The sequence below is a fragment of the Melanotaenia boesemani genome, chromosome 21 (genome assembly GCF_017639745.1).
Source record: "Melanotaenia boesemani isolate fMelBoe1 chromosome 21, fMelBoe1.pri, whole genome shotgun sequence".
Taxonomy (NCBI): Eukaryota; Metazoa; Chordata; class Actinopteri; order Atheriniformes; family Melanotaeniidae; genus Melanotaenia; species Melanotaenia boesemani.
In genome coordinates this window covers 4,169,736-4,196,741 of record NC_055702.1, presented here as the reverse complement: position 1 = coordinate 4,196,741, position 27,006 = coordinate 4,169,736, and the positions used below count along the sequence as shown (strand labels likewise).

The following is a 27,006-nucleotide window of genomic DNA, read 5'->3' as shown; positions in this document are numbered from 1 at the left end:
GGCTTCGGTTCAGCCGCTGCTCTGTTGTGGAATTAAACCCTTTACTAATATCCAGTGAGAAATTAAACAATGACGAAGCTGAACTGAGTCAAACAATCTTTAACTTTCTTTTACATAACTAGCTTGCTGCTACTGCATGAATACACATTCTGTCTCCTAATGAGCTTCTACAGAAACAAATACTTTTAAAATAATAAAATGACTTCATTAGCATACAAACAGTATGGAGGGAGGAAATTGTTCCACTTTTAATCGACATAGTTGCAGTTTGCTCCACCAATAATCTACCAACCAGAAACAAAACTTTGAGGTAAAAACCAGCTTTTTGGTGCAAAGAGGACGAGACAGAGATCAACAGTAACATCAGTCTTAAGCCAGAGATGCCTGCTGAGAAGGAGAAGAGAAGCAGCATGACTACAGGGATGGATAAGGGTCACCAAGCCAGACCTAACTACAAGCTTCATCAGAAAGAAAAGTTTTAAGCCTAATTTTAAAGGTAGAGAGGGTGTCTGCTTCATGAAGCCAAACTGGGAGCTGGTTCCACAGAAAGGGGTCTGATAATAAAGATTTAGCCTCCTATTCTACCTTTAGATCCCCTAGGAACCACATAACATCCAGTTTAAGCTGCTGGGAAAATCTGGAACCATGAGATCTTTAGGCTCAATGTACGTTGATCATTTAGAGCTTTATATGTGAGGAATTTTAGATGCTGTTGTAGATTTAAGAGCGATTTGGAGAAATAAGATGTCTCCTGCAGCGTTGTGGATCAGCTGGAGGCTTTTCAGAACATTTTGGGGCAGAACAATAATCAAGAACTACAGTCGTCCAATCTGGAAGTAATAAATGGATGGACTAATTCCTCTGCATCACTCCGAGACAGGACGTACCTTCTTTTAGTCATTTTATGTAAGTGAACGAATGCAGTCCTTGAAACCTGATTTAAATGCGAGTCAAAGGACAGATGCTGGTCCAGATTAACTCCCAGGTTTAACCATATTACTGGAAGCCGAGGTAATACCATCCAGAGCAATTACACAGCTAGATGGTTTCCTTGAGGTGCTCGGGTCCAAGGGCAGCGTTTAGGTGGGGCATTCAGGTCGTTAACAATCTATTTTACATGTGGGGAGAATAATAAACACCACAGATATAACAAGGCTCCTGCAGCTGGTTATTTAAATCCGCTCCTTTAAGTGGAAATGATGCAGCATCATTCAGTCGGATGCCAGAGGCTTTGGATCAGGTGGAAGCTGCTGTGGACACAAATCATCGTTAAAGTGCTGCTTTGTTTGCCTTCGGCGTGACGAGTGATCTTCAACATCCTCCTCTCCATCACTGCTCCCACAATGAGACTTTTTGAAGTAACAAACATTCCAAAAATGTAAACGTAAACAACGTTTGGAACCATTGGTGCTAATAATTACAACCAAAATATAAGTTGGAATCTTATTTACACATTAGGAGGAAAAGGAGAGAAAAGGTGAAGGTGTCAACATCATATCTGATGACAAAGAGCTTAAAATTAGATTTATTTGAAAATAATTTCAGCTTTCTATGAATACTGAGTCTTTCCTGTAAATTTCATGTCATGACCAACGTGTTTTTTTTTCATCTGACAGAACCAGGAGTTCTGCAGGTGTTTGATGCTCCGTCTTTTCCCTTTGAGGTAAAATGGTTCATGGTGATGCCGCTGCCCTCCATCCTCCATCCTCCACTTCCCGCTTCTTCCTCTGAGCCTCATCAGGATGACACTTATCTGATTCCAGGAGATGAGGCGACGGTTCAGGCAGGAAGAGGAGACGAGGGGCCGCGAACACCTGAAAAACCACTTTCCTGCAGCACAAGGTCGGATTTATACCATTTCATTTCTAAAGCACTTTAAAAACACACATAGCAGCTGCCAAAGATGCTGTAAAATTAATGTGAAAAACAGAAGAAAAGCATAAAAAGTCCAAATTAACAATAATTAAATGCAAATAAAGGATTAAACAGAACAATAAAACAGTAAATGACCATGTAGGAGCTATAAGAAATTTAAAACACACAAGTACATACAAAAGGTAAAAGATTAATACACAGATGAAAACTCCCATGTTTGTAAGTTAAGGAGTAAAAATGTGTTTAAATGAGTGTTTAAAGTGGCAGTGGGAGCTCGGTCCATATCTTAGAAGCTAAAACTGAAAAGTCTCTGTCTCCTCTGGATTTATAAAAATGTTTTCCAGACAGCTAAAAGCATCTAATCAGCTAATCTAAGAGCGCGTGATGGCGTGTAAGGACGAGGCAGCTCAGACTAACAAAGAGGCAAAACCATTCAGAGACTTAAAAACAAAAGAATCTTAAAACGGATTTATAGATGAGAGGGAGCTGATGAAGAGTTATACGCTGTTTGCTTGTACCAGTTAAGTCGTGCAGCAGCGTTTTCAGATTCAGTTAGAGGCTGATACAACAGACGATCCAGCTTTGGGGTTTTACTCGGTGGTTTTCCCTCCTTTTTCTTGCTGCTGGAACAGAAAACGTGTGCTTTGCAGCAGCTTCTGGTCTCATTGCTGCAGCCTCTCATCTTTACCGAAACACAGGTCAGTGAAGATCCAAAACGAGGAGGAAAATGGACGAAAGTTTTCCTACAGTCGCCCTCATCTGCTCAGCAAACCTAAAACATGGAGCCACCTATCAGGCTGATTTAAATCATTTACCAGCTTCTCTTACATTTGAAATATTTCTTTTAATCCAATCCAGTCTCGTTCTGTTGGCTCGTAAGTTAATCACATGATCAGTTGTGCTGATGTTTGCATGAAGTTGTAAGAAGGAACTTACTCAGACTGCTGTTCAAAGCCTTCTCCAGCTCATCCCAAAGATTCTCAGTGGGGTTATTCAGGAGTTTTCCTGGTTAGATTTGAGTTTTAGGAGGAATTTTAACTGCAGTGTAAACTGATGGAGCCTGAGTCTGGCAGGAAGTGTTGGATGAAGCTGAGTAATTAGTCACATGAGAGCAGCTTTCAGGGGAAAACGCCAGAACATTTCTGGGTTTTTTTTAAACCTGTGATTAAAGATCTGCAGAGAACAAATGTCTCAAAGTGAGAAGAATCCTGAAAGACAAAGAAATATAAGGACTGAAAACTTTTCCACATCCATGCGTTAGTTTAAAGATGCAGTGTGTGACAAAGTTAGCAATGACAGAAATGTTTTATATATCATTAGAAACTGTTTCTACTGGTATCTAATCACTTTACTAAAATAACTGCCATCTTTTTATTCTCTCGGAATAAACCATTTATATCTGCTTGCCGTGGCTCCACATACACAGAAGCTGCCATATTTGTATTAACATTTTCTACGGTGTGTCTGAATGGACAAAAAACTGTGCAGTGAGAATCCTCTGAACTTTAAAACTGCAGCAGCGGCTTTGTTTGAAGGGGGCTGGAGCACCGTTTGAGATAAGTAACACCTTAAAGACACCAGAGAAGAACACAGTGCTGAAGTAGCTACACTGCTGCACCTGAGACCACCGGATCCACTCACAGATGAAAACGTCTGGAAGAAGTTTGGCCACAGACGGCCACCATACAACTGTGCATTTGAAATCACATCTTTACTACCAGATGTCAGTAACTCTCACACGCTGTACCTTTAACCTGAAATGAAATCTTTGAACACAGCAGATTAGAGCTAGACCTACGTCTCTTAACTCGTTTTATGTTCATTTCACTGCATTTTTTCTGCTGCCTCTGGTGTGTTCAAATACCAACCCAAACTGGACTCTGTGATGAAAAAGTCATCCAATTACTCAGAATTTATCATAATTTTCTGTCAGCAGAACAGAAAAGCCTGGACTGCCAGCACGGTGTTTGTGTCTTCTGCAGATAAAATCAAGAGAAACTTAAAATAACCTTTTTTGACTTTGCAGTTCTTATGCAGTAGTTTGTTCACCCAGCACGTTTTCTTTTTGTTTGTTTCAGATAGACGTGGACGTCAGATTTCTGAGACCAGCTCCAAACACGGGAAGATCTACAGAGAAGAAAGCGAGCAGCTTTGACGTGACGGGTATGACCCATCAAACCCAGGAAGTTCTAATCGCTACACAACAAAATCATCTGATACTTCCTACAGTAGAAGAAAATGTTTGTGTATCCATAACGTACTTCCTGTGGTGTCATTTTCTCACTATTGACACCATCGAGTCTGCAGTTGTTCCTGCGTCACCATGACGACTGACACGGTGAGTAGTGTTTTGCAGTAAATAATACAGAAAAAACCAACAACTGTATAAAATTCTTTATTTGCTGAAATGCAGAAGCAAAACAGAAATTCAGGGTTTATTTAGTATTAAAAATAATTTACTTATATTACAAATCTTCATGTTTAGGATGTAGGAGCACAGGAACAGAGGGAATTAATATTCTACTAAAACTTTTTTTTAAGTCTGGAGTCTTTTTAAGGAAACTATCAGGATGATTTATGAGGCTCGTCTGTCAGCTTCTAAAGCCGGTGAAGATCCTCCTTCAGTGGAGGCTGATATCTGCGCAGCTTTAATGAAGCTCGTGTTACCTCTCAGCCGAGCGGCTCATTCTTCCATGTAATTGTCTTGATTAGCTCGTATGACATCCAGTGTCATTAACGTCAAGCACAGTAGATAATTCTCTGTCTTTAACATTCAATTATTCCAATCAGAACATTTTACAGCCAGGATGAGGCGTGAAGGACGTTCAGAGCTCGTTCAGCTGATGTTTCTTCTTGTTTGTGCTGCAGGTGGGATGGTGTTTATGCTCTCCCAGCATGCAGCAGCTGACTGGTGCTTGTGCTTGTTTAGAGGGAGATGTCTGAGGATACGTGAAGCTGTTGTCCTGGTTTCCACTTGCTGCTGCGCCGACCGCCGTCCGTCCGTCTGTACGGCTGATTCCTTAAATCTGAGGTAAAGAAAACCCACACATGTATGTTAAATATAGAACACATACAAAGCATATACGTGAATTATACTTTGAGGAAGTTTAAAAGCAGAGATTCAGTAAAAGTTCATGTTTTCTGATCTGTAATTCTGATAAATTGTTGGGTTATTTTTTTGTTGTGACACCTCCAGCTTTTCCAGCCTAAACGTGTCATAGTTAGCGTTGCAGCCTGGATGTGCTGGTAAACACGTGATGGCTTTACAGACGACAGAACTGTGTGAGCTTGACAGCGTAGCGGCTTGCTGTTCACCAGACGTTGTTCAAAAGATTTAATCGGGATAAGGACTATCTGGATTTGGGAATCCCATTTTTCAGGATGGTGGATCACGTAATCCAGCTTACTTTTATCCTGGTTGTTCAAAGCAACATTGGATTGGATCATCCTGACCCAGAATCCTGTTTTTCTAGCATTTAAAACGATGTGGGCTTCTGGCTATGTGAAGAACAACAGGTAGAGGAGCCGGTATAAACTTCCCATCGGCGCCACAACAAATATAAAACCAATCTGTTAACAACTACACTGTGGATATTCTGGAAACGTCTTCATGAAAGTGCAGTATCCCTCTCTGTGACAATGTTAATTATGCCCCGGAGCTCCATGTTGAGGAACCGGCCCAACGTCTGGCTTTCTGTCAGAATGAGGGAATAACTGGACGTGTAGTGAGGGATGCAATCATTAGACATGATTTTTGACATGATTATGCAGCGCTGACTGACAGGAAGATGGATTATTTCATGTGTTATTGAATTTGTTTGGGGTTTATTTCATGGGAACAAGATGTTATGTTTTATTCTTGCCATGCTGAAAGGCTAAATAGGAGCCTATGTCTACTTTATCTTCTTTTTCCCTATAACAGTTAAACAAGTCCGGTGCAACATATAAATATTAGACTAAAAAGATATTTGTTCAAATCTGAGGAAAGAGAAATAAAGACAGAGCAAGAGATAAGACGAGTCAACACCAGACTGACTTTTTCTAGCAGAGATCTCAGCAGACACAGGATGGAAGCAGATGCTGCATTATGTTGATTTAGGGGCAGAAAATCTACCAAAGTTCAGCTGTGCAGCTTTAAAATCCCAGGAGTAAAGAACCTTCTCTTTATTCTTGTTGTGCTTTGGTCTGTGCTGGCAATGTTTAGAGTAGATTACCACACATTCATTGTGCCTGCTCAACTATTCATTACAAATCTTTAATGTAAAGTAAAAGTTCAAACTGAGCATCAGAATGAGAAAGAAAAGAGATTTAAGTGACTTTGAACGTGGCATGGTTGTTGGTCTGAGTATTTACTGGGATTTTCACACTCAACCATCTCCAGGGTTTCCAGAGAACGGTCTGAAGAAGAGAAAATATCCAGCGAGCAGCAGTTGTCTGGACCAGAATGTCTGGTTGATGTCAGAGGAAATGTAGAATTTCTCTCTGTCAACTACAGATGAAAGACTTAGCGACGTATGCTAGGTCCATAGAGTCTCTCTTCTAAACTACAGGATCACCATGGTAACTCGGTCTGAACAGGTAAACCTCTCTGGATCATTTTTTTCTCAAACTGCCTCCTTTCACAGATTCTTCCCCATGAACTTTAATCTAAAGCAGAAATCATTGTTTCTCAGCAGTGGGATCTGGTCAGGGGCGGAATCCAAACCCGTTCAGCTGAAATCTACATTAAGTCGTCAAAGAAGATGCCTGGAACAGCCGGCTGCTTCATAGAACAACCTCTCAATTCCCTGTTGAGTCCTGTGAGGTCTGCGGCTAAACACTGGATGATGAGGTATTCAATGGCTTTATATGAACAGTAAATTGTTACCATGGCAACCATGCACTCACTTGATTAAGTGGCATGAGTTATATATGTTTTTTTTTTATTTCTATTTTATTATTAATTGCAGGATTAATCCTTTGATGCGTAGTGTCCAGTAAAGCAGACGCCTATTTCAAGGCTGTTCTCTAGTATGCATGCGTGAGGATGATATATTTGCAAATTAGCCACATTATCGAACATTAGTGAATCATTCAATACTCTGCCACTCACTGAAGAATGAATATATATACACATAATTTGTATTACCAAGTTTGCTTCAGTGATAAATGATACAGCTGTGTTTTAATAGAACAGATTAAAATAAAGAAAACATCACTACACATGAATGTTTCCTGTGAAAAAAATATTTAATTCATGCATCAGAGGTTAAAGACCACAATTAATTAATCATAAATATCCCTCAATATCATCACTTTCCATAAAGGATCATGTCCGAAACACATCGGCAGATCAACTCTGCAGCTTTGTTTTCGTTCTGTGTGAGTTGCAGCAGCGGCGTGCTGGAGTTTTTTCCTCCTAACAAAGGTTTAAGTCCTTGTTGGACAGCTCGCCGGCCTGTAACATGGCTTTCACCACCACTACGTTGACATAGTAAAGGTTAATCAGCAGTAACTGGGTTGTTATTGTTTACAGAGCAACCTTACAAAGAAAAACCTTTTTGATGGGTAGTTTTGCTCTCAGCATGTGTGCAATGGCCTGCAGTTGAAACTATTTCATTTTAGATCTATACACAATCACACCTTGTTCCCACAACCAAAGAAATCTGGTGTAATCCGTTTGTTTAGATGGGAATTTTTGACTGAGGACGCATCAAAATAAGAAGTTCAGGTAGGGGCGACAGGAAATCAGGAGCAGTGTAAAAGCTTTCAGCTATTTTCAAAATAAAAGCCCCTGTGCAGATTTGTGCTCGCTCAACCGTGTAAACTTTACATCATTAACTGGTCAGGGGGTCTCAGTGGTGTTTTTCCTGAAAGTGGAGAATCACAAGATTCTCCTGTGATCTCGCAGATCCAGCTAGGCGGACTATACTTGCTGGTGTGCCGTACCTGACATGCTCCTGGTGTAAATTTGGGGTTAAGAGAACAACCTACAGTTCCAGGTAGTTTATATGTGAGGGTCCATGTCCCATTCACAGTCCTTCCATCCAGGATGTGGTAAAGACAAATCTCCATCACTGGCCTGGCTGACAACTAGAGCGTCTCAAAGGTGAGTCATCATCTTCATCAGAAATAAGCTTTGTCCTCTCTTGCCACAGGGAAATCCAGAGGCAACGGGTCCACAGCGTAGAGTATTCTGTCCCAGTATGGTCTGTCGGGTGTTGGCTAACGGCTGCAGAAACCATCACTGGGTCGCCACTGAAAACGAAGTATCTTGAAGGTTGCAGTGCGAGTTCACCTCTGACTACTCGAGCTGCTTGGGCATGTTTCAGACAAAGATTCACCGTATACTAAAGGTGAGCTTAAAATTTTATTAGCACAGGGGAAGGTTCATATCTGTGGCTTCTCCTCCGCTTTGGTGGTATCTACACTCTTAGCAGGGTAGTTCAGTTGTGACGTTAGGGTGAAGTCGGTTGACTACCACAACTATCCTGGTGCGTGTAGCTAACACATTGGGAGTATTGCTCCCCTTGGCAGCTCACTCCACTGTTTTACGACAGGCTAGTGAGAGGAATTTTCTCTCCAGAACACAGCGCTTGCCTGTAGACCAGGAGTGGCCAACGTTGGTCCTCAAGAGCCACAATCCTGCAGGTTTTCCGTGCATCCCTGCACCAAAACACCTAACTCAAATTAAATGGATCCAACAGCCTATAAGGATCTGTACAATGACCCATTAGTTTAAGTCAGGTGTGTCGGATGCATGGAAAACCTGCAGGATTGTGGCTCTTGAGGACCGACGTTGGCCACCCCTGCTGTAGACAGTTAAGCTAAGAGAGATTATTTAGAACTTCTACTCGTAGTGAGAAGAGATCATCAAATGACTTCCTGCAAAGTGCAGCCTCTTATATAGGGGAAGGGCTGAAAGACAACATCACCATAAAGGAGGCAGATCTGAATGAAAATTTGAAAACACAAGCAGACTTTTTCATTTCATGCACAAGTTGCTCTGATTCAGACAATTCTTATGGAAAGAGACAACGTTTGAGGGATCGTTATGATTAATCAATCAGAGCAGTTAATAGTGAAAATAAGTAATCATGACATCCTGAAGAGAATGTAACTGAGTAGGAGGATTCATTTAACTTCTCTGCTTGTAGCTTTTTATTTTGTAGACTGATGTGTGAAGATGAGAAACAGTAACTTAAATTAGGTCTTTGGAAAAAGCGACTCCCTGTTAGGTGATGTGAGGCCCGATTTGAAGATCTAGATACCCCGCTGATAGTTTCAGATCTGAAAACACTGAAGGCCTTCAGTTTTACATCTGAGGAGGCGCGTGGATGTTAAAATGCCTGCTGTTATGTCCCACTTTGTAACCAGAGATGTATTTGATGTCTGTTTGCTCAGCATCTCTTCCTGGTTGGAAAACAGAAGCTGCAATGAGGGATTTAAAGACGTCACCTCGTCGCTGAAGACAGAGTCACAGAAGAGGCGAGAGGAGCGCTTGGCAGAGCGAGCCGTGAAAGGCACAGACTTAAGAGCTGAAGACGGGAAGGAAGGAGGGACAAAGGACAGAGAGTTAAGTCTTAAAAGAGGAAACAAGGATGGAAATGTGTAGAAAAGCAGAAAGAAAACATCTTAGCAAAACTGTAGCCTAGCTTTGTCCAAGTGATGATGTGACAGGTTGTTTTATACCTGTGATAATGTCCTCAATGGCACCATCCTTCCCCTCTCTTACCAGAGGAGACACCTGTCTCTTCTTCAGCTCTGCAATCAGATCCATCTGCTGCAGTTTGGGCGTCACAGGAACCTGAAACAAGCTCTGATGAATCTCAAGACAGATGGTGGACAGCAAAAACAACTTGATGTTTTAGCTGTAACATCAGTGTAGAATGAAACGTTACCTTGTTCCCAGTGACTTGTGGTTTAGTAGGAGATGATGGAGCTTCACAGTTGAGGATGTGGTGCTTCTTCTGCTCATTGTCCTGCTCAGCTTGCTGTCGGAGAAAACCAGTAAAAATGATTTAATCAGACTGAAGGCTGTCGCTGTGAAGTGCTGTCTGTTCACAACTAAGCAGCTCTGACCTTGTACGCTTTGATGAACCTGACAAAAACAGGGAAGAACACAGAGGGTGGAGTGGTTTTAGGATTCTCTCCAAAATACTCCACAACTGACTCGTACACATCCTGTAAGATGAATTAAAGACAACAAAGTGTGAACGTCAGAAACAACCGTCTCTCAGGACAGAAGATTGACTGAGCCGACCTGTGCCGTCTTTCCGTCAGCTGTAAGAGAGTCAAGCAGCTGCGAGTTGCTGCTGAGGAACTTCTGCAGCACAGGGTTGTTGTTTTCTTCAGAGAACTCCCTCCTCGTCACCTCCATCCCCTTCTGCAGAGCTCGCACATCCTGCAGGATACTGTCCACTGAAACTGGAGAGAAAAACAGGACACCTGTCTTCAAAAGTAGCTCTTAATTCATTTTCATATACAGTTACCTGATTATTGTGGGAACAAAAAAAAGTTCCTTATGACATAATACATGTTGATTTCGCAGAGGCAGCTGCCTAAGCAGGGAAACCCAGACTTCCCTCTCCCCGGCCACATTCACCAGCTCATCTGAAGGGATCCCGAGGCGTTCCCAGGCCAGCCGAGAGATGTAGTCCATCCAACGTGTCCTGGGTCTTCCCCGGGGTCTCTTTCCGGTGGGACGTGCCCGGAACACCTCACCAGGGAGGCGTCCAGGAGGCATCCTAACCAGATGCCCGAGCCACCTCATCTGGCTCCTCTTGATGTGGAGGAGCAGCGGTTCTACTCTGAGCCCCTCCCGGATCACCGAGCTTCTCACCCTATCTCTAAGGGAGAGCCCGGCCACCCTGCGGAGGAAGCTCATTTCGGCCACTTGTATTTGCGATCTTGTTCTTTCGGTCATTACCCACAGCTCGTGACCATAGGTGAGGGGAACATAGATCGACTGGTAAATCGAGAGCTTTGCCTTTTGGCTCAGCTCCTTCTTCACCACGACAGATCGAAGCAGAGTCCGCATCACTGCAGACGCCGCACCGATCCGCCTGTCGATCTCCCGCTCCATCCTTCCCTCACTCGTGACTAAAACCCGGGGTACATGAACTCCTCCACTTGGGGCAGGACCCTACTGCAGACCCGGAGAGAGCACTCCACCATTTTCTGGCTGAGGACCATGGTCTCGGACTTGAAGGTGCTGATTCTCCTCCAAGCCAAATTAGAGACCATGGTCCTCAGCCAGAAGGTTGGGAATAAGGTCCTGCCTCAAGTAGAGGAGTTCAAGTATCTTGGGGTCTTGTTCACGAGTGAGGGAAGGATGGAGCGGGAGATGGACAGGTGGATTGGTGCGGCGTCTGCAGTGACGCGAACTTTGCATCGGTCTGTCGTGGTGAAGGAGCTGAGCCAAAAGGGAAACCTCTTGATTTACCAGTCTGTCTAAATTCCTGCCCTCACCTATGGTCAGGAGCTGTGGGTAGTGACTGAAAGAACAAGATCGCGAAAACAAGCGTTTTCTCCGCAGGCCGGCTGGGCTATGCTTTAGAGATAGGATAGGGTGAGAAACTTGGTGATCCGGGAGGGGTTCAGAGTAGAGTTGCTGCTCCTCCGCATTGAGAGGATGCACGTCCCACGGGAAGAGAGGGGAAGACCAAAGACATGCTGGTGGGACGACATCTCTTGGCTGGCCTGGGAACGCCTCGGGATCCCCCCAGACAAGCTGGCAAATGCGGCTGGGGAGAAAGAAGTCTGGACTTCCCTGCTTAGGCAGCTGCCCCCACGACCCAACCCCGGATAAGCGGCAGAAAATGGATGGACGAATGGAATGATGAATTTAATTGCAGCTTCTTGTTTCCCATTATCCTCAGAGCAGATTAAACTGTAACCAAAGCTGATTTATCATCAGGCAGCCTTTCAGCCGCCTTTATGCTGTCTCATCTACTGCATCCAGATGACAGATAAAAATGAAACTACAAATCAAATCTTAGAAAAAACATCAGTCAGCTCGCTTTGTGATTCCTGATACATTATGCATGAGATGATAAAATATGAAACCTCTCAGTGGAAACGGCGGCTGGGACTCCTCAGACATGTTAAATGTGGCTAAATGTGTACAAATAACATGGAGACTTCAACCCTGATTGATTTATACTCGTGTGACTTTAGATTGTCTCTTGTTGAAATATGAGGTGTGTTTACCGAATGCCGCCTTTTCCAGGAAGTGCAGCTCTGCGTAGAAGCTCTGCAGCTCCGGGTATTTCTCCTGGATGACGCTGACGATGAAGTGCAGCAGTGTTTGTCTGCGGTCGGTGGATTTAGTATCAAGTAGCTTGAAGGAGACATCAGAGTAAAAAAACAAACTGACTGGAGATTGCATAAAGGTTCTTAAATTATTCACAGACAAAAAAGCAGCGTGTTGCCTGATGGAGGCTTTAATCCAGAGGAAAGTCTCACCAGATCTAAACTCTGCAGACGGAAGCCTCTCGCTGCCTCTCGCTTGCTGCTGTTCATGTAGTTTCCAAACGCCAGGATGATCTTTAAATCAGAAAAGAAAAATATTTATTGTGCACAGCAGGAGATAAAAAAAAAATCTAACAGTTCAACATGCTGTAAATCTAAAACTTTTCTTTTCTGCACAGACACTTGGAAAAGTGAACTGACTGAGTCGTTCACTGCACATTAACTTGCATATGACAAACAGATCTGAATTCTGAGAAATCCTAAAGGTTTTTTTTCCTCCCTAAAAATCCGGTTAAACTAATTTCAGATGAATCTTGCAATCTTGTCGATTATGACATTTCCAGAAGCCTCCGAGTGGAGCTGCTGTAGCTGACTGTGCCAAACAGCAGCTCGGACAGTTTAATAAAAAAGCACAAGGTGAAGGCGAGATGATGTTTGTACAAGATGAGATCTGCAGTGGTGACCCTGACAAGACACAACTGTTTCAACTAACAATTTCTGACTGTCTTACTTAACAATTTTATTTATTTTTTAGATTCCCACAAATATTTCTAAATCATGGTTAGTAGTTATGTAAAGACAATATGACAAAAGTGTAATATTTTGTCTTTTGACTCCATATTTATTGACACAAATCAGACTTAAATATTAAGCTTCACTTTGAAAGTTTTAGCTGCAAAGAATTGTGGGACATAAAAATAAACTAAACTAAAAAATTATTTGAAGAAATATAACCTGTCAGCCCTGACTTTCTGTTATTGTATCTTAATGCCTCCACTGTAAGACCTGGTTTTACACATCGTTGCAAAGCTTGAGTTTTCTGTATTTGGTTTCTATGCATTTTAATCTTTGAACAGAATTAAATGAGCTTTCTTTTCTCTGTGTGTGTCTGCACTTTATGCATCTGTTTCTAATCCTTTTAAACCCTCTTTTTTTGTAATTCGTATGTTCTTATTCTCATTTTTACATTTCTAATCCTTTTAAATGTCCTCGTTACCTCCCAGTGACCCTCTGCTCAGTCTGAGTTCAACGTGTTTACATGGTCTCTGACAAACTATTAAAATAAAGAGATTATTACGTCTCTACTCAAAACCTTCTTAAAGAGACCATCTAACTGGACTTCTGTCTAAGAAGAAAATCTGATTGTTCTTCTTGTTACTTTGTTTATTCTGTGTGGGACTTCATACTGAATGATCTCTTTAATTTTCAGCTTTAGCCTCATCCGATCCCATATAGTGTTATATAGTACTACCATAGTTTTAGTTTGCATCATCAGAGTAGCTTATTTTCGACAGCTAGTTTAATGTGTCTCTTAAACCATTATAAAATTATTATAAACAGAAGTAGCATCTTCAGTCAGAATTTGTGTTCAGCATCTCTTTAAATAAAAAAAATTACCTCCAGGATTTTCCTCAGCTTGTTGGAAGATTTGATTGACATTGAGGCAGCGATGATGGCGTTGAGTTGCTGGAAGAAACATTCTTCATATTAACATTAAATTCAGTTCACAGCTGCTTGATTCTTCATCCCGCAGAGACAGACAGATGTTTAGTCTCGCTCTCTGAACATCTGTCTTCACATCTCCGAGGTGAAGTGACCCCTCTGAGCTCCTGCAGTCAACTCACCGGCTGAATGAGCTGGACGCTCTCGGGGAAATTTCCCATGAAGGTGAGAGTGCTGATGCGATGGGAAAGCCGCGGGATCTTGCTGAAGCGCACCATGAAGCGGTCCTCCTCGCTGAGCTCGTCCAGCGGCCTGCCCTCGGCCTCGTAGTCGTGTATGAGCTTCATCTCATACTCCGTGGGAATGAAACGCTCCAGGAGCTCCAGGAAGTCCAGGCTCAGAGCTTTCTGGTTGTACCTGTGTGGACGGCAGAGATCTGAGTTTAATCCTCCTCAAGTTTTAGCTCATTCACGCGAACAGATTTCAGTTCAGGACTTACGTCTCGATGGCACAGCAGATATCAGATGCAGCCATCCCTTCTTTTCGTAGGGTGATAGCCAGGTTTTTGGCCCTGTTGGGCTCCATTAGAGTCACTTTGCTGGGAGTCTTGTGGGCCTTCATCTTCAGGGTGCCCAGATCTACAGGGGCAGACTGGGCTTTGGTCTTAAACTGCTCCTCAAACGCTGCCATGTTCAGCTCCTGATACAGAAACAGGCAAATCCATTAAAAAGAGGAGTGAAGCTAAAACGCTGCTTTGATGAAGCTGCTCTCAACTCTTCTACAGTTTACTGTAAATCTCCTGCTAACAGACATTAACTCTTTATATTTTATGGAGTAAAACTGCCATGTTGTAAAAATCACTCATTTTTATGGTGAAATTCAGTTTAAACGGGGCTTTCATTGATCCTCTTCATTAAAATAAGGTCGTTTGTTGGAGACTCTGATGCTGCAAAGATTCAGTAAATTTATTTTTAAACAATCGGTGAGTAAAAGTTTCTCTACAAAGCTTTAAAAAAAAATCTTCCTCAGCCGGTTCAGCCGCTCGCCTCCTTGCCCTGGCTCCCCGACAGCCTGAAGATAAATTTAAAGTTTTAATTAATTTTTAAATCACTACATGGTTTGGTCATATTTGGCTCGTATTTTGTGTCCTCATGTGCCACAAAGACCACTGAGGTCGTCTGACCGCGGACTGATACCAAACTTTAGGGGTGGTCATTCCTTTACTGTTAAATCAAGTTGAAATAAGGTTATTTTTAATGAGTGCATTTATATGTTTCTGTCCTTTTCTCTACCTTTAGTTTTTTTTATTCTGGTTTTATTATCTCTGTGTATACTTTCTGCTTTTATTTTTTGTATTATATGTTTCATGTAAAATACTCTCACCTTTCTAGATGTGCCTAATAAATAAAGTTGACCACATTAGGATGGTAAAACATTTTAACAGAACTTTCTGTGATGATACCAGAGAGAAAAGTTTCAGTGAGCAGCAATGTGAACAGGAACTGTTCAAACCTCCAAGACGTGCTCGTCGTCCAGCTCGCTGAAGATGGTTCCAGCCACCTGGTGGGGTCTGAGGGCCTGCCAGTTGAACAGCGGCATGCGGTATTTGGTCTGAATGGGCTTCTTTCTTTTAAATTCTGTAAGAAAAAAAAATAAAGAGAGAAATGCTAAGTCTGATATTAATTTCTTCCTACAGTGTCAGAGAAGCTTTGATGGTATTAAAACTAAAAAAAAAGAGTCAACTCTGATGTTAAGTTGGCTCCTTGGTTCAATTCATGAAAAACAAAACTGATTTTCTCAGATTAGCATTAAGTTTAAAAGCTTAAAGATTTAAAATAATGAAACATCAGTCTGGATGTTCCAGCAGGTTAACACTAGCTGAACATGAAGAGACCAAATTTATCTTCTCTGAAGCTTCGAGTTAGTTTCAACTGAACTGAAAAATTTGTTTCCGAGAAATCAAAGTTTTAAGGGTTGATCTGAATTATTTAATGTCACAGACAAAGCGTGAGATTTTATAATTCCTAAACGGAACAATGACATAAGCATTATTTTCACATGAAGCAGGTTCACTGAGTTCCTGCCTTCACAACGAGAAGGAACGAAGATGGAGGGAGGGATGCACGGACGGATAACAGTATGGCGGAGGGATGGAGTGATGGGTGGACAGATGCACGGATGAATAGAGGAATGGTGGATGGATGGACAGAAGTACGGACAGATGGAAGAATAGATGGACAGATGAACGGATGGATGGATAGAAGTACGGATGGATGGATAGATGGATGTTCATTATTTTATGGAGCTAGGGTAGCGACATAAATTTTAGTTTGTATCTCCGTATTGTAAACTGCAACAAGTACAGGTTCAAATCAAATTTATAAGTATAGATAAGTCGTAAAATACAAGATAAAAGAACCAATCACAGACGGAGGAGGGCCGAGATTCTGTGTCCACAACTAAACTTCAGATCAGAGAAATCTGATTGGTTCTTGAGTAGATGCGTAAAATGTTTTGTAGAACAGAAACAGTTCAAATCATATTTTCAGATTACATTTTCTTCGTATCTAAATTCAGATTCTGAACAATGAAACTAAGTTTTATAAGATTTGTTTTACATCAAGAATTTTAAAGTTCAATTTTAAATAGAATCATTTCAGATCAACGTGCCTGGTGTGGAGGCGGACTCACCTGTCACATCTGTCTGCTGGGTCGCACCACCTCCAGCATGCAGTGGGGGAGGCAGCGCTGCCGATGGTGGAGGAGGAGGAGGAAGAGGAGCTGCTGCTGGGACTGGAGGAGGAGGAGGCGGGGGAGGTGGGGGAGGGGGCGGGGGCGCTTGTGCTGCTGCTGACTGTGAAGAAACTTCCGTTGGAGGCTGTGAGGAGGTGGGAGCATCATCTGCCCCATCTTCAGTTGTCAGGAGAACAAGTTTTATTTAGTTTACTGCGTCATGAGTTACTGGTTTAACAACATCATGGATTTATAATGATTTCTCTGCATCATCCAAGACTTTAAACTCAACATGTGCAGGCTGACGAAAGTGGACCTGGATCCAGTTACAGAATAAAATAAAATTCCTACTTCCAGGAATAATTATCCTGCAGGTTAAAAGCAGCAGTTCCTGCTGTCAGTGAATTTCAGTCTGCAGGTTTTATAACAGGACTGACCTCTCTGCGTCATGTTCTGGACCACCTGGACATCCAGGTGTCCAGAGGAGGAGCGCTCCACACGGAGGAGGCCCTGATCCACCAGAGCCTGAACTCTGAGCTCCAGCTCCTTCAGGACCTCTGTGGATCGGTATTCTTCTCTCTCACATTCGAGGTCCCTCTCTTGTTCCCGCTGCTGCAGCTGAGCCACCTGAGAGCAGGACTCACGCAGACTCTCCTACAACACACAGGAGTGTCGGTCATTCTCACCACGTACCAAAACGTGCACATCACCAGTGTTTTATTCAGAAACGTCTTCATCCTAAACCTTGGTGTGAGCGCCCGTCAGCAGGGCTCCTGACTGGCTGGCTGCAGAGCTAACTTCAGGGTTCTGTTAAAAATTCTGAAAAATTAGAAAACTTTAAACTAAAACATCAACATTAAAAGCTCAGCAGTGATTAGATTGCATCTTTTATTAGATGAATCATCACTTTCTCTGCTGTTAGTTGTGCTTTTTGAGAGAAAATACAATGTGTGCTTGTCAGAGCACGACTGAGCTTTAAGCTAATTTATTCAGAACAAAACACAAAATTCAAATCAGCTCGTCGGAGAAGCACCTGTGCTGCGAGTATCAAGTTTCTGATATGTGTTTTTCTGGAGTTATCGTGCTCTCAAGAACAGCCAGTTTCCTCCTAATTTGGTTAATTAGCTCATTTATTTGCAAAGATCTTTTTCAGCTGCATGTTTGTCTCTGCATGCGTAATATCTGCTACCAGTTTAAACTGATCTGACTGAAGGATTTTGCTTCATTAACATGGAAATTTATGCAGAAAAGTGCTTGAAAATCTAATCAGATCAACTCCTTCATATGTAGAAAATGTGATATAAGTACCAAGTTTCTCCAGTTAGTGTGTTCGCCAGAGTGGGTCTAGAGAGGGATGGATACCAGCATTATGCTGCACACCCACAAAACACAAAGTTTTTAAATCCTTTTGCACGTTAACTATGAACAGCTGCCACGAGTTGTTCATGTCTGTGTGTGGTTGTCAGACAAACTTTCCCACCTGAAAGGAAATGTGTGTTTTCCTTCCACTGCTTTCCTTCTGCAGGACACAGATCAGCAATGCATACATGCATTATTACACAATGTACTACACTCAACTGAAGATAAAATAAAAAAAGAATCATTACTTAGCCGCTGGAACAGGTTGAAACTGGGTCTTGATACTTTACAAGCACGGTTGTCTGTGAAGACATACAGCCCGACTAGAGCCGCAAACAGCTTTACATCCCTGAGAATCAATATCACCGATAACCTCCACTGGGTTTAATAAAGTCAGGGTCGGTTCTTGAGTAATGTTCTTACACGTCTACAGAGGAACAACAGAAAGAACCCACCTGGAAACTTAACTACCTCAACACATGAGGTGGTTAATTACAACGTCTTTAACCCGTTAAGGCCCGACCCATGAAACAAATCTTAAGAAAAGTACAATTTTTTAAATGAGGACTTTATTTGGCCCTGGTTAAAAATATAATTTGGTTTTCTGCTTCTGGGTATCTATTAGGGGACAGAAGACAAGTATCAGATTGTGTTCAACAGGATTTTGAGCAAAGTTTATACCATTAGTTGAAGTAAAATGTCTTATGTGACATATTCTAACATACATGTCACGTCAGGCCCATTTCTACAACATCATCTTACAAAAAATAAGAGATACTGAGGGATCTGTTAACATACCCGCAGATCTGGGAACAGTTTCTTCCCTCAATAATTTATAATTATGAATTGTTAATAAATTCATTCTTGAGTGTGTGTATATATATATATATATATATATATATATATATATATATATATATATATATATATATATGTTTACTTCTACTTTTTTATTCTTCAAACTTGCATCTGTTCTTGTCATATATATCAAATATTTATGGATTTTTAACCTTATAAAGTCTTTTTTTTTCTTCCTCCACTGTTTACTAGCAGTACTATTATTGTTTATACTATTATAAGTAAGATTTAGATGATTTGTGAAGCTATTATTACTTTTCTCTTGCATTTCATACAGTTGCATTCACATGTCACTGTGTTTTTTGTACTTCATTTGGCTTAGTCCATGTGCTATGTTCATGTATTCTCTTTGTTTGTTTTGCATGAAATAAAACAAACAACCCCCCCTAAAATTCATATTTTCATCTTACTTTTAGTCGCTGTAAATGGAAAAGGGTAAAGGATGAAACTGGTGTACTCTACCTTTAAAAGCTCCACTTCTTTGGTGGTCTGAATGAGCTGCTTCTCCAGCTCGGACACTTTCTCCATGGCCTCCCTCTCACTCTCCTGAAGCCTGGTGTTCAGCTGGGACACAAGAAGCAAAGTCTTCACATTTCTGACCCACAAAAGCAACAACTTACAGAAACATCACCAAAACAAAAAGTAAAACTTTTAGGTATGAAGGTCGGGTAACTGTAGATCAGCCACAAGTAGTAAAGATGATAATTAAAGATAAATTGAAGCAGAAGATTAATTAACTTAATTATTACGAGCCAGAGCTTACAGATGTGGCAGTTCCTTCTGATCTACTATGCTAAGCTAGCTTCAGCAACACAAACTGATCCATTATCGTATAATCTAACAATCAGATTTTACTGCTGTTTCATTTATGTTTGAGATTTTAACCCAGTTGCTGATGTGACTGTAAATTATACAGATTTATTAAAAAAAGAAGTAAAACCAAGAAAAAATATATGGTATCAGATGGAAGAACATTCCTAGCTGGAAGCCACGAATGAAGCGGTGGGTAGGAGGAAGAGGATGCTACTCATCCTCCCCACGGTCCCCTGGAGAATTGACTACATGGGATCTCATGAAGCCTTAAGTTGCTCCACAGTAGATATTTCTTGGCCAATCTCAGCTGATTGTGTATAACAGTTGTTAAGATTCAGGATAAGTTTAAGCTGTTACGGTTGGTTTTATTATTAAATTAGGAGCGTGAATCAGACTTTTTGCTTATGACATCAGGGATCTTCATCCATCCAGACGAACTCAGCTGACGTAATCATCCTGCTTACTCATTAACACGCCCTGGTTTGTTTATGGCACCAGTCACTCACATTAATGAGTTTATAGGCGATGTAATGGAATAATATCCTAATTATCATTTAACCAAATGTAATTACTGCTTTCTGAAGGGCAGCTGTGTGTGAGCAGTACATCCACCTGCGTGTTGTGTTCCTGCAGTTCCTCCATGTGCTCCAGCAGTTCGTTCTTGGACTCTGCATCCTCTAGCAAAGCTCCCACATCAAACACATTATCCAGATAGGCCTGGATCTGCACCAGCAACCTGTCGCTCTCTGTGAACTTCAACATCTGCAAAGTCAAAACAGAAGATTTAAAAATGAGATCATTTAGATGGAGGAACTTCAATGTTTGGATCCAGCAGAGTCTAAACAACACAACACATCCGGCCCAAAGTCCAACTTGCCTCCAGGTAGTCGTCCAGCCCATGCTGCGTGAACTCATACTGGAGGTGAACTCTGAAGTTCATGTTCTCTACTGAGTGGACCACGATGTTGATAAACTGCATGCACGCCACCTGGTGGACAGACAGGGAAAATAATCCATTTAACCAGCAGCAGCCTCATCTGTGATCATCCAGGCTGGAAAGATTAAACATGTCACATCAGACTGGCTAGCTCTGGAGCTAAGGACTAACCTGAGGTTAAGTTAATGGTTTACATGAACTGGTTAGGGTTTGGGTTGTGTCCACACTGAAAGTGGTCAATTCAAATGTCGCAGTAAGGATAACCATGCAGGTGTGTGTGTGTGTGTGTGTGTAAGTGTGTGCAGAAAAACATCAGCATTGAATAAGTGCTGGAGATGTAAGATTTCAATGTTTAAATTTCTGCTCTGTTGCCAGTTTTTATGTATATGTTAATAATTTAAATATTAGCTTACTAACGGAAATATTAAAAACAATCATTCCTTCATTAAACATCCAGACCGTAACTTGAATCCCTGATTTACCATGAAGTCGATGTTGCTGTCTTCATTACGGAAATACTCCATGAGCTTCTCAAATCGGCTTTTCTCTCCACACACCTGAAAAACATGGTGAGTTTAGTTCTTCCTTTTTAAATGAGGTCCTCTGCCTTCGCCACGAGCACACACATGGGGGCAGTGTGAGCACAGACATAGATTTTCTTCTGCATCTACACTTGTGTCCTCCGGCACACAGATTATGCAGAGGGTCTCTTATCTGATGCTGGTTAATTAATCAGCAGTGTGAACAGAGGAGGGTCAGTGCTGCCGTGTGTGTAGAAACTGGAACAGAAATAATGTCGGGAATAAAAGCTCTGAGAGTAAAAACAAGGCTTCTCATTAGTAGATGATGCAGCTACAGTATAACTGTGTTGTCTTGACTGTAAACACCTCAGCAGATTCCCCGCCTCCTGCACCTCTGACACTCATGTCCACTAAATAATGCAGCATGCCAACCTGACGGCCTGCACAAGCCTAAACAAAGCCCACGCTCTGCTGCTGAGGGACACATAAGCCAGCTCCTGGCCTGGCGCCCGCCTGCCTTTACTTTAAGACTGCATTATCACTCGCCATCTCCTTCTGACTCGCCCACGCACATGCCGGTGCTGCAGCACCGCTCGAGTCACCGCTCTGATAACGGATGCCAGCCAGGCAGGTTTTTCAACTCATTCTTTCATCTTTCATTATTTAGGTTTTGCTTTATTACACACTGACCCAGAAGGAGCAAACCAACAATAAATTAACCAAACTAAGGAGTATTGCTTTGTAATACCTCACTTGTGCGCTTTAGAGATCGCATTATTAAACACAGACTGTTGCACTGTGACATGTTGCTGCATTTCCATGAACACACTCACAAAGCCTCTTTATGTCTGCAAACATGCAAATATCCTCAACTGTCAGATTTTCAGTGGAAAATAAGGTTTATACTCAAATGAATAATGAGGAAAAACTTGCTTCCTTCTTAGTTTACCTCCTGTTCATTTAAGCTATGAAATCAAAAGCACTGAAAAAACACAGCTGGGAGACTCATCTTGTTGCAGGACAGGTTTCTAACATCCAGGAGTAAAAATAAACCCTTCGAGTTCAGGTTTACGCTCCTGTCTGTCTGCATTGTTGCTGCCACATGAAGCAACAGTTGCTGCTTCCTCAGGACAACATGAGAGAAGGCCAAGGAGAGGTCAGAGGCCACTCGAGCACTGTTTCACACACTTCTAGCTCTTCAGTGAGTTTTGTCTGGCGGCGTGACAACTGGACGGAGCAGCTGACGGGGGCGGTTCAGCGTAGGGATCCACCTAAGCTGCTGGTCAGACCAGTGAGGGACAGACTGGTATGTAACTGGTGTCTGAATGTGGGCTGAGTCTGAGAGTCATAAAATCATAGAAGCATGAGGAAAGAATACAAGATTACATCTACGCAAAAACAAACTTGCTCTTTAAAACATGTGAAGTCAGAATAATATTAGTTTTTAATTAATGCAAAACCGCACACACACAGAGCAAAACACCAGCACAGGTTTAACTACAAACACAATATCAGCCTCACACGCGGCAAAACGCTGCACACAACCAGTGTTAAAACACTAAAACATCTGCTCTTAATGTACTTTTTAATTTTACAGTAACTTTACAAAATGCATCCGGCCGCAATTTCTAAATCATCTGTGATTTTGCTCTATTTCAACCTGAAATCTGTTTACGTGGGATTTACGTTGTTTCACTCCAGACACTCGCTTATTTTTGTTATCCACTCAAACTTTTCACTGTGAGAAGTTTCAACTCGCTCACTTTGTCAAAGACCTAAAAAGACGAACTGAAGACCAGGTTCATGTCCTGGACTGAACAGCTTGGAGAAGAAGCTGTTCGGGAGTTTTAGATCTGAGTGTCCAGTTTCTGGTAAAGCTAGAAAATGCAGACGTGGAGGCTAAGTGTAAATTCACGGATGAACCACCAAAAAATTCCCATTTCATCCTGGTGGTGATGCACAGGAAGCTCAGTGGATGACATGCAAAGCAGGGAGCCGGAAGCTCACAGCAGTTCTGCATGAAGACATAAACTCCGTTTTTCCTTTTGCTGCTGTTTGCTTGTGTTTATGTATGTTTTTAGGTTATTGCTTTATAAAGGAGCAAACACTGAACAGAAAGACACCAGGTCATAATGCATCTTCTCCTCCAGACTGGAAGCGGACTCAGTGATGCAGGATTTGTTTTTTTCACACATTTAGGTCGACAGCTTATTTAATCTTTGTGTTGTTTTGTGTAGACAGCAGATATATGATCCACTACACTACGAAAGGCTTCTCTCCCTACTTCAGCATTCAGACATTTCATCGAGAGCCCAGTTAAAACCTTTTTCTGCCTCCAGTACAGTAACTCGACAGCATACATCAGAACTTCTGGTTTTCCTTCCTGACATTTTACAGCAGGCTGCGTGTGTTTTTTTTTTTTTGGTCTACGTATTTTCTTTCTGAGGGACCGTACACACTCAGGACACCAGGGTTGTAGAAAGCTGAGGACAGTTTTTACAACCACACTGTAACTCTGATCAATGCCTTGCGTCCTTGAATTGGACCACGTGCAAAATACATCTTTTCTTTGTTTTATGGCCGTACTATTTATCTTATTTTTAACACAGTATTTCTCATTGCAGCTTATGGTGATCAGTAGACCATCTCGTAGTACCGCACATTGAATGTTGGTATAATGACAATAAAGATTTCATCTTTATCTTCATTATTTAGAGGGACAAGAAGGTGGAAGGAGGATTTTAGAAACCTGATTAATTTTACATGAATCAGGTTTCTCTCAACAATATCCTGAATCCTTAGAAAAAAAATCAGGTTAATGAAGGAACTATTGAGTGCAGACAGAAATTCATAATGTGTGACACGTCTGCAGGGATGGATTTAGCATTCAAGGAGAATCTTTTCTTCATCTATATAAATGTTTATTCAGCTTACAGTTGAAGGAAAACTGGAATATATTTGGTTTTTATTTGCTCTGTAAAGCCCACTTACAGAGATCATGACTAAAGTCAGACGGCTAAAAGTTTTTAGTTTAGCTAAAAGACTTTGATTAGACGGATAATGTGTTTGATATAGAGACAAAATACAGGTTTTATAATTAAGTATTTTTGCCAAAGCTCTGGGCTGTTGTGCTGACTGGATGTGCTCGCTGTGCAGGTGATTTCAACATCATGTTTAATCAATCATGAAAAACTGTAATAAACCCAGAAAAAGGTGCCGACAAACATGAAACTAACGGTTGTAAAGAGTCCACTTTCTGACCACAAAAAAAGAAAACCCTTCACACACGGCAGAAATCCCAGAATAAACATTTGTAAATCACTGCGTGATCCAAACAAACAAAAAGAAAAAGACAAATACTGAAATTTTGATTTCAGCTTGAAGTTGGTTTGCAGTAATTAAAATACAGTTTTTACTCCTCAGACTAATCAGTTTGTAAAGTAGTAGTAGTAGTAAAGTAGTAAAAAGATATTGTGGATATCTAATGCAGGATTTGATGTCATTTTGTCTAAACGGATCAACTCTTATCGGCACTTTGATGTGAAATAATGGTCCATTAAAGCATTTCACTATTTTCTTCTTTTACTCCTCATCTGGACTTTTTATAACCACATTATTAAAATGTACTCGGCTCTTTCATTACTCCGTTTATATAACTCCTCCATTAACTGTATATTTTTTCTGTGAGGCGGCTCTGGGGAAGACTGAGCAGGATAAGCTGGAGGGACGACGTCTCTCGACTCGGGACCCCTTTAGATGAGCTGGAAGAAGTGACAGGATGGATTCCCTGCCCCCACCACCCAACTTCAGATAAGTGGGAAGATGGATGGATGGATGTAGATCTGTTAGTTTTGATAGTTCTGACGTTTAAGATGTCCAGTTTCATACCTGGACTCATCTGGGCCTATGTACACAGACTCGTTGGAAAGATCATAAACCTCTTAAATCTATTTTTACTTCCGTGTTGAGGGTCTGAGTGCAACCCGCCCCCCCGTCTGACCTCTTTGAAGTTGTTGAAGGCAGCGAGGATGATGTCATGACCTCCTCTGACCAAACACACGGCTGCCAGCAGCTCCAGCACCAGAGCTTTGGTCCTGAGGAACAGATTTATGTTAACTGAGGAGCTTTCTTCACTGAATTCTATTTACAGGAATAATCTTCATCTTCCACTCGCTTCAACACAGATATTATAACAGAGACAGATATTCTAACACTGAAATTGTAGATTTAACTCCAGCAGTGAATCTGCCGGCTGACGGAGGAGTTCGTGGAAAGTATTTTTATAGTTCATTTTAATTTAAAATCGACATTTCAGCTTCTTAAAATGAATAATTTCATTTTTATTTTCTTAATATCTCTAAATGAATGTAAAATCTGTCACTTTTAATTTACTTTTAAAATAAATGAACTAAAGCTTTAAATGTATTTTGTAAAAACTTAATAAAGTTACAGAATATTTTCTGTTTTTTGCTGAACACGTCTGCATCATCGTGTTCACAAACCTCATCAGTGATGTTTCCTGTGTTCAGACGTACGTTATTCATCCCAGACTGAGAAACTGCATACTGGTGGTGTGTGTGTGTGTGTGTTTTCTCACCTCGAGTTTCTGTCATTGAGGCTGAGTGTGATCTCGTTGACGCAGCAGGGATGCTTCATCACTTGGTTGAAACCCGACTAATAAAACACACAAACAGCTGAATCTGTCTGGATTCCCATGAAATTTACTTTAAATCTTTTTGTTTTTCATCATAATTAACAGTCACTTGAAATATTAAATATGATTCAGTGTCTCATTTTCATTCTTCAGATATCCAAACCTTAGTTTGAAACAGGAGACAAATTAATGACATAACAAAAACAACATTTAATGAGCGGGTGGCTTTAGGTACCTGGTAGTTCATGATGGCGCGTAAACACATGATGCAGAGATGAACGTCATCTTTCTGACTCACGTTGCGCGAGTTCCTCAGAGCTCTTCTGTTTGGAAAGAGTCAAACCCACCAGGTCAGACTCCACAACCACCAAAAAACATAAATGCAAGCTACATCAACGTTTCCCTCATCACATAAAGTTTTCTACATGTACAACCCACATTTTATCATTAACATCATAATAATGGAAGAATAATGACAGGTGGCTTCCAGCTGACATGTTTGCAGCTTCTAGGTCGGCTTTTGTGGAAATGGCAGATAAACTGATAAATGATTTTTATGATGTCTGCAGCGACGACAATTTCAAGATGAACGATCATTTTCCTGATAACAACTTGACTGTAATAAAACAGGTGGCACAGTTCCAGCCTCCCACGTCTCTGATGATCGTTTTTAGTGGCTGCTTCACTCAGACATTCACACTTTAACACACCTGCTGTTGGACTAGAGGCTGAACACCTACGTACGCGGGTGGATCTGGTATGATCAGAATGCAGTCGCCTCTGTTCAGAAAGTGGCTTTGCAGGAAACTTTTTTCACGTCTTACAACCTTTCTGCAGTGCGACATCTCAACCAAATCCTCCCGGTGAACACAATTCACTTCAATAAATCATGAGCTCAGTGCAGTTTGGAAACTCCAACATTTCTGCTTGAGAGCAGATATTTAAGTACGTGAAGAGAATACCAACTCAAAACCTCAAACATGACTAAACAACCCATTTTTCTATGGTGTGTGTTATTATGGGCTCTCATGCATGGTCCTCTACACTCTCATACAGTTACCACATTCTTTCAGGGTTGCTGAGTGTAATCTGTGTCCAGATTTACGTTTGCATGCCAGATCAGCCACACCCAACAGAAGAGGGGAGTGAAATGGCTCGTTCCGACTTATAAAACCTGCAACTCCTGTATGAACAGAGGTGTAATGACAGGACAAAAAAATCCAAAACCTGTCACAGATAATTTATTAAAATTTTAGGAAATGGTGCCAACTTCTTAAACAAGAAGGAAATGTCTTCTTTTATGTTAATATTACAGCATCCAATTACACTGCATGTCAAAAAAAAAAGAAAAGATGTAGAGC

General features: G+C 41.4%; 1 protein-coding gene and 1 long non-coding RNA gene across 5 annotated transcripts in view; one reads left to right on the top strand and one right to left on the bottom strand.

The window, feature by feature from the left end:
* Positions 1 to 1,621: 1,621 nt before the first annotated feature.
* On the top strand, positions 1,622 to 4,021 carry LOC121632235. The gene is made up of 3 exons (XR_006008902.1): positions 1,622 to 1,663; positions 1,764 to 1,842; positions 3,958 to 4,021. It is a non-coding gene; the product is annotated as an uncharacterized LOC121632235 (long non-coding RNA).
* A 233-nt stretch (positions 4,022 to 4,254) lies between these two features.
* Positions 4,255 to 27,006, bottom strand: part of fmnl1b (formin-like 1b) — a 49,034-nt gene continuing 26,282 nt past the window's right edge. For 3 of the 4 annotated variants that reach the window (XM_041973486.1, XM_041973485.1, XM_041973489.1), the window contains 20 exons: positions 25,881 to 25,968; positions 25,589 to 25,665; positions 24,992 to 25,085; positions 20,953 to 21,027; positions 20,411 to 20,521; positions 20,146 to 20,295; positions 19,183 to 19,284; positions 16,941 to 17,157; positions 16,462 to 16,680; positions 15,283 to 15,407; positions 14,270 to 14,469; positions 13,953 to 14,187; positions 13,726 to 13,794; positions 12,322 to 12,402; positions 12,067 to 12,196; positions 10,118 to 10,281; positions 9,937 to 10,038; positions 9,756 to 9,848; positions 9,547 to 9,661; positions 4,255 to 4,901 (listed from right to left, as the gene is read on the bottom strand). In XM_041973486.1, coding sequence (XP_041829420.1) covers positions 4,801 to 4,901; positions 9,547 to 9,661; positions 9,756 to 9,848; positions 9,937 to 10,038; positions 10,118 to 10,281; positions 12,067 to 12,196; positions 12,322 to 12,402; positions 13,726 to 13,794; positions 13,953 to 14,187; positions 14,270 to 14,469; positions 15,283 to 15,407; positions 16,462 to 16,680; positions 16,941 to 17,157; positions 19,183 to 19,284; positions 20,146 to 20,295; positions 20,411 to 20,521; positions 20,953 to 21,027; positions 24,992 to 25,085; positions 25,589 to 25,665; positions 25,881 to 25,968 — 2,548 coding nt within the window. In that variant the 3' untranslated portion in view covers positions 4,255 to 4,800. Of the gene's footprint in view, positions 4,902 to 9,312; positions 9,393 to 9,546; positions 9,662 to 9,755; positions 9,849 to 9,936; positions 10,039 to 10,117; positions 10,282 to 12,066; positions 12,197 to 12,321; positions 12,403 to 13,725; positions 13,795 to 13,952; positions 14,188 to 14,269; positions 14,470 to 15,282; positions 15,408 to 16,461; positions 16,681 to 16,940; positions 17,158 to 19,182; positions 19,285 to 20,145; positions 20,296 to 20,410; positions 20,522 to 20,952; positions 21,028 to 24,991; positions 25,086 to 25,588; positions 25,666 to 25,880; positions 25,969 to 27,006 lie in introns of all 4 variants that reach the window. The other variant, XM_041973487.1, reaches the window with a different exon arrangement.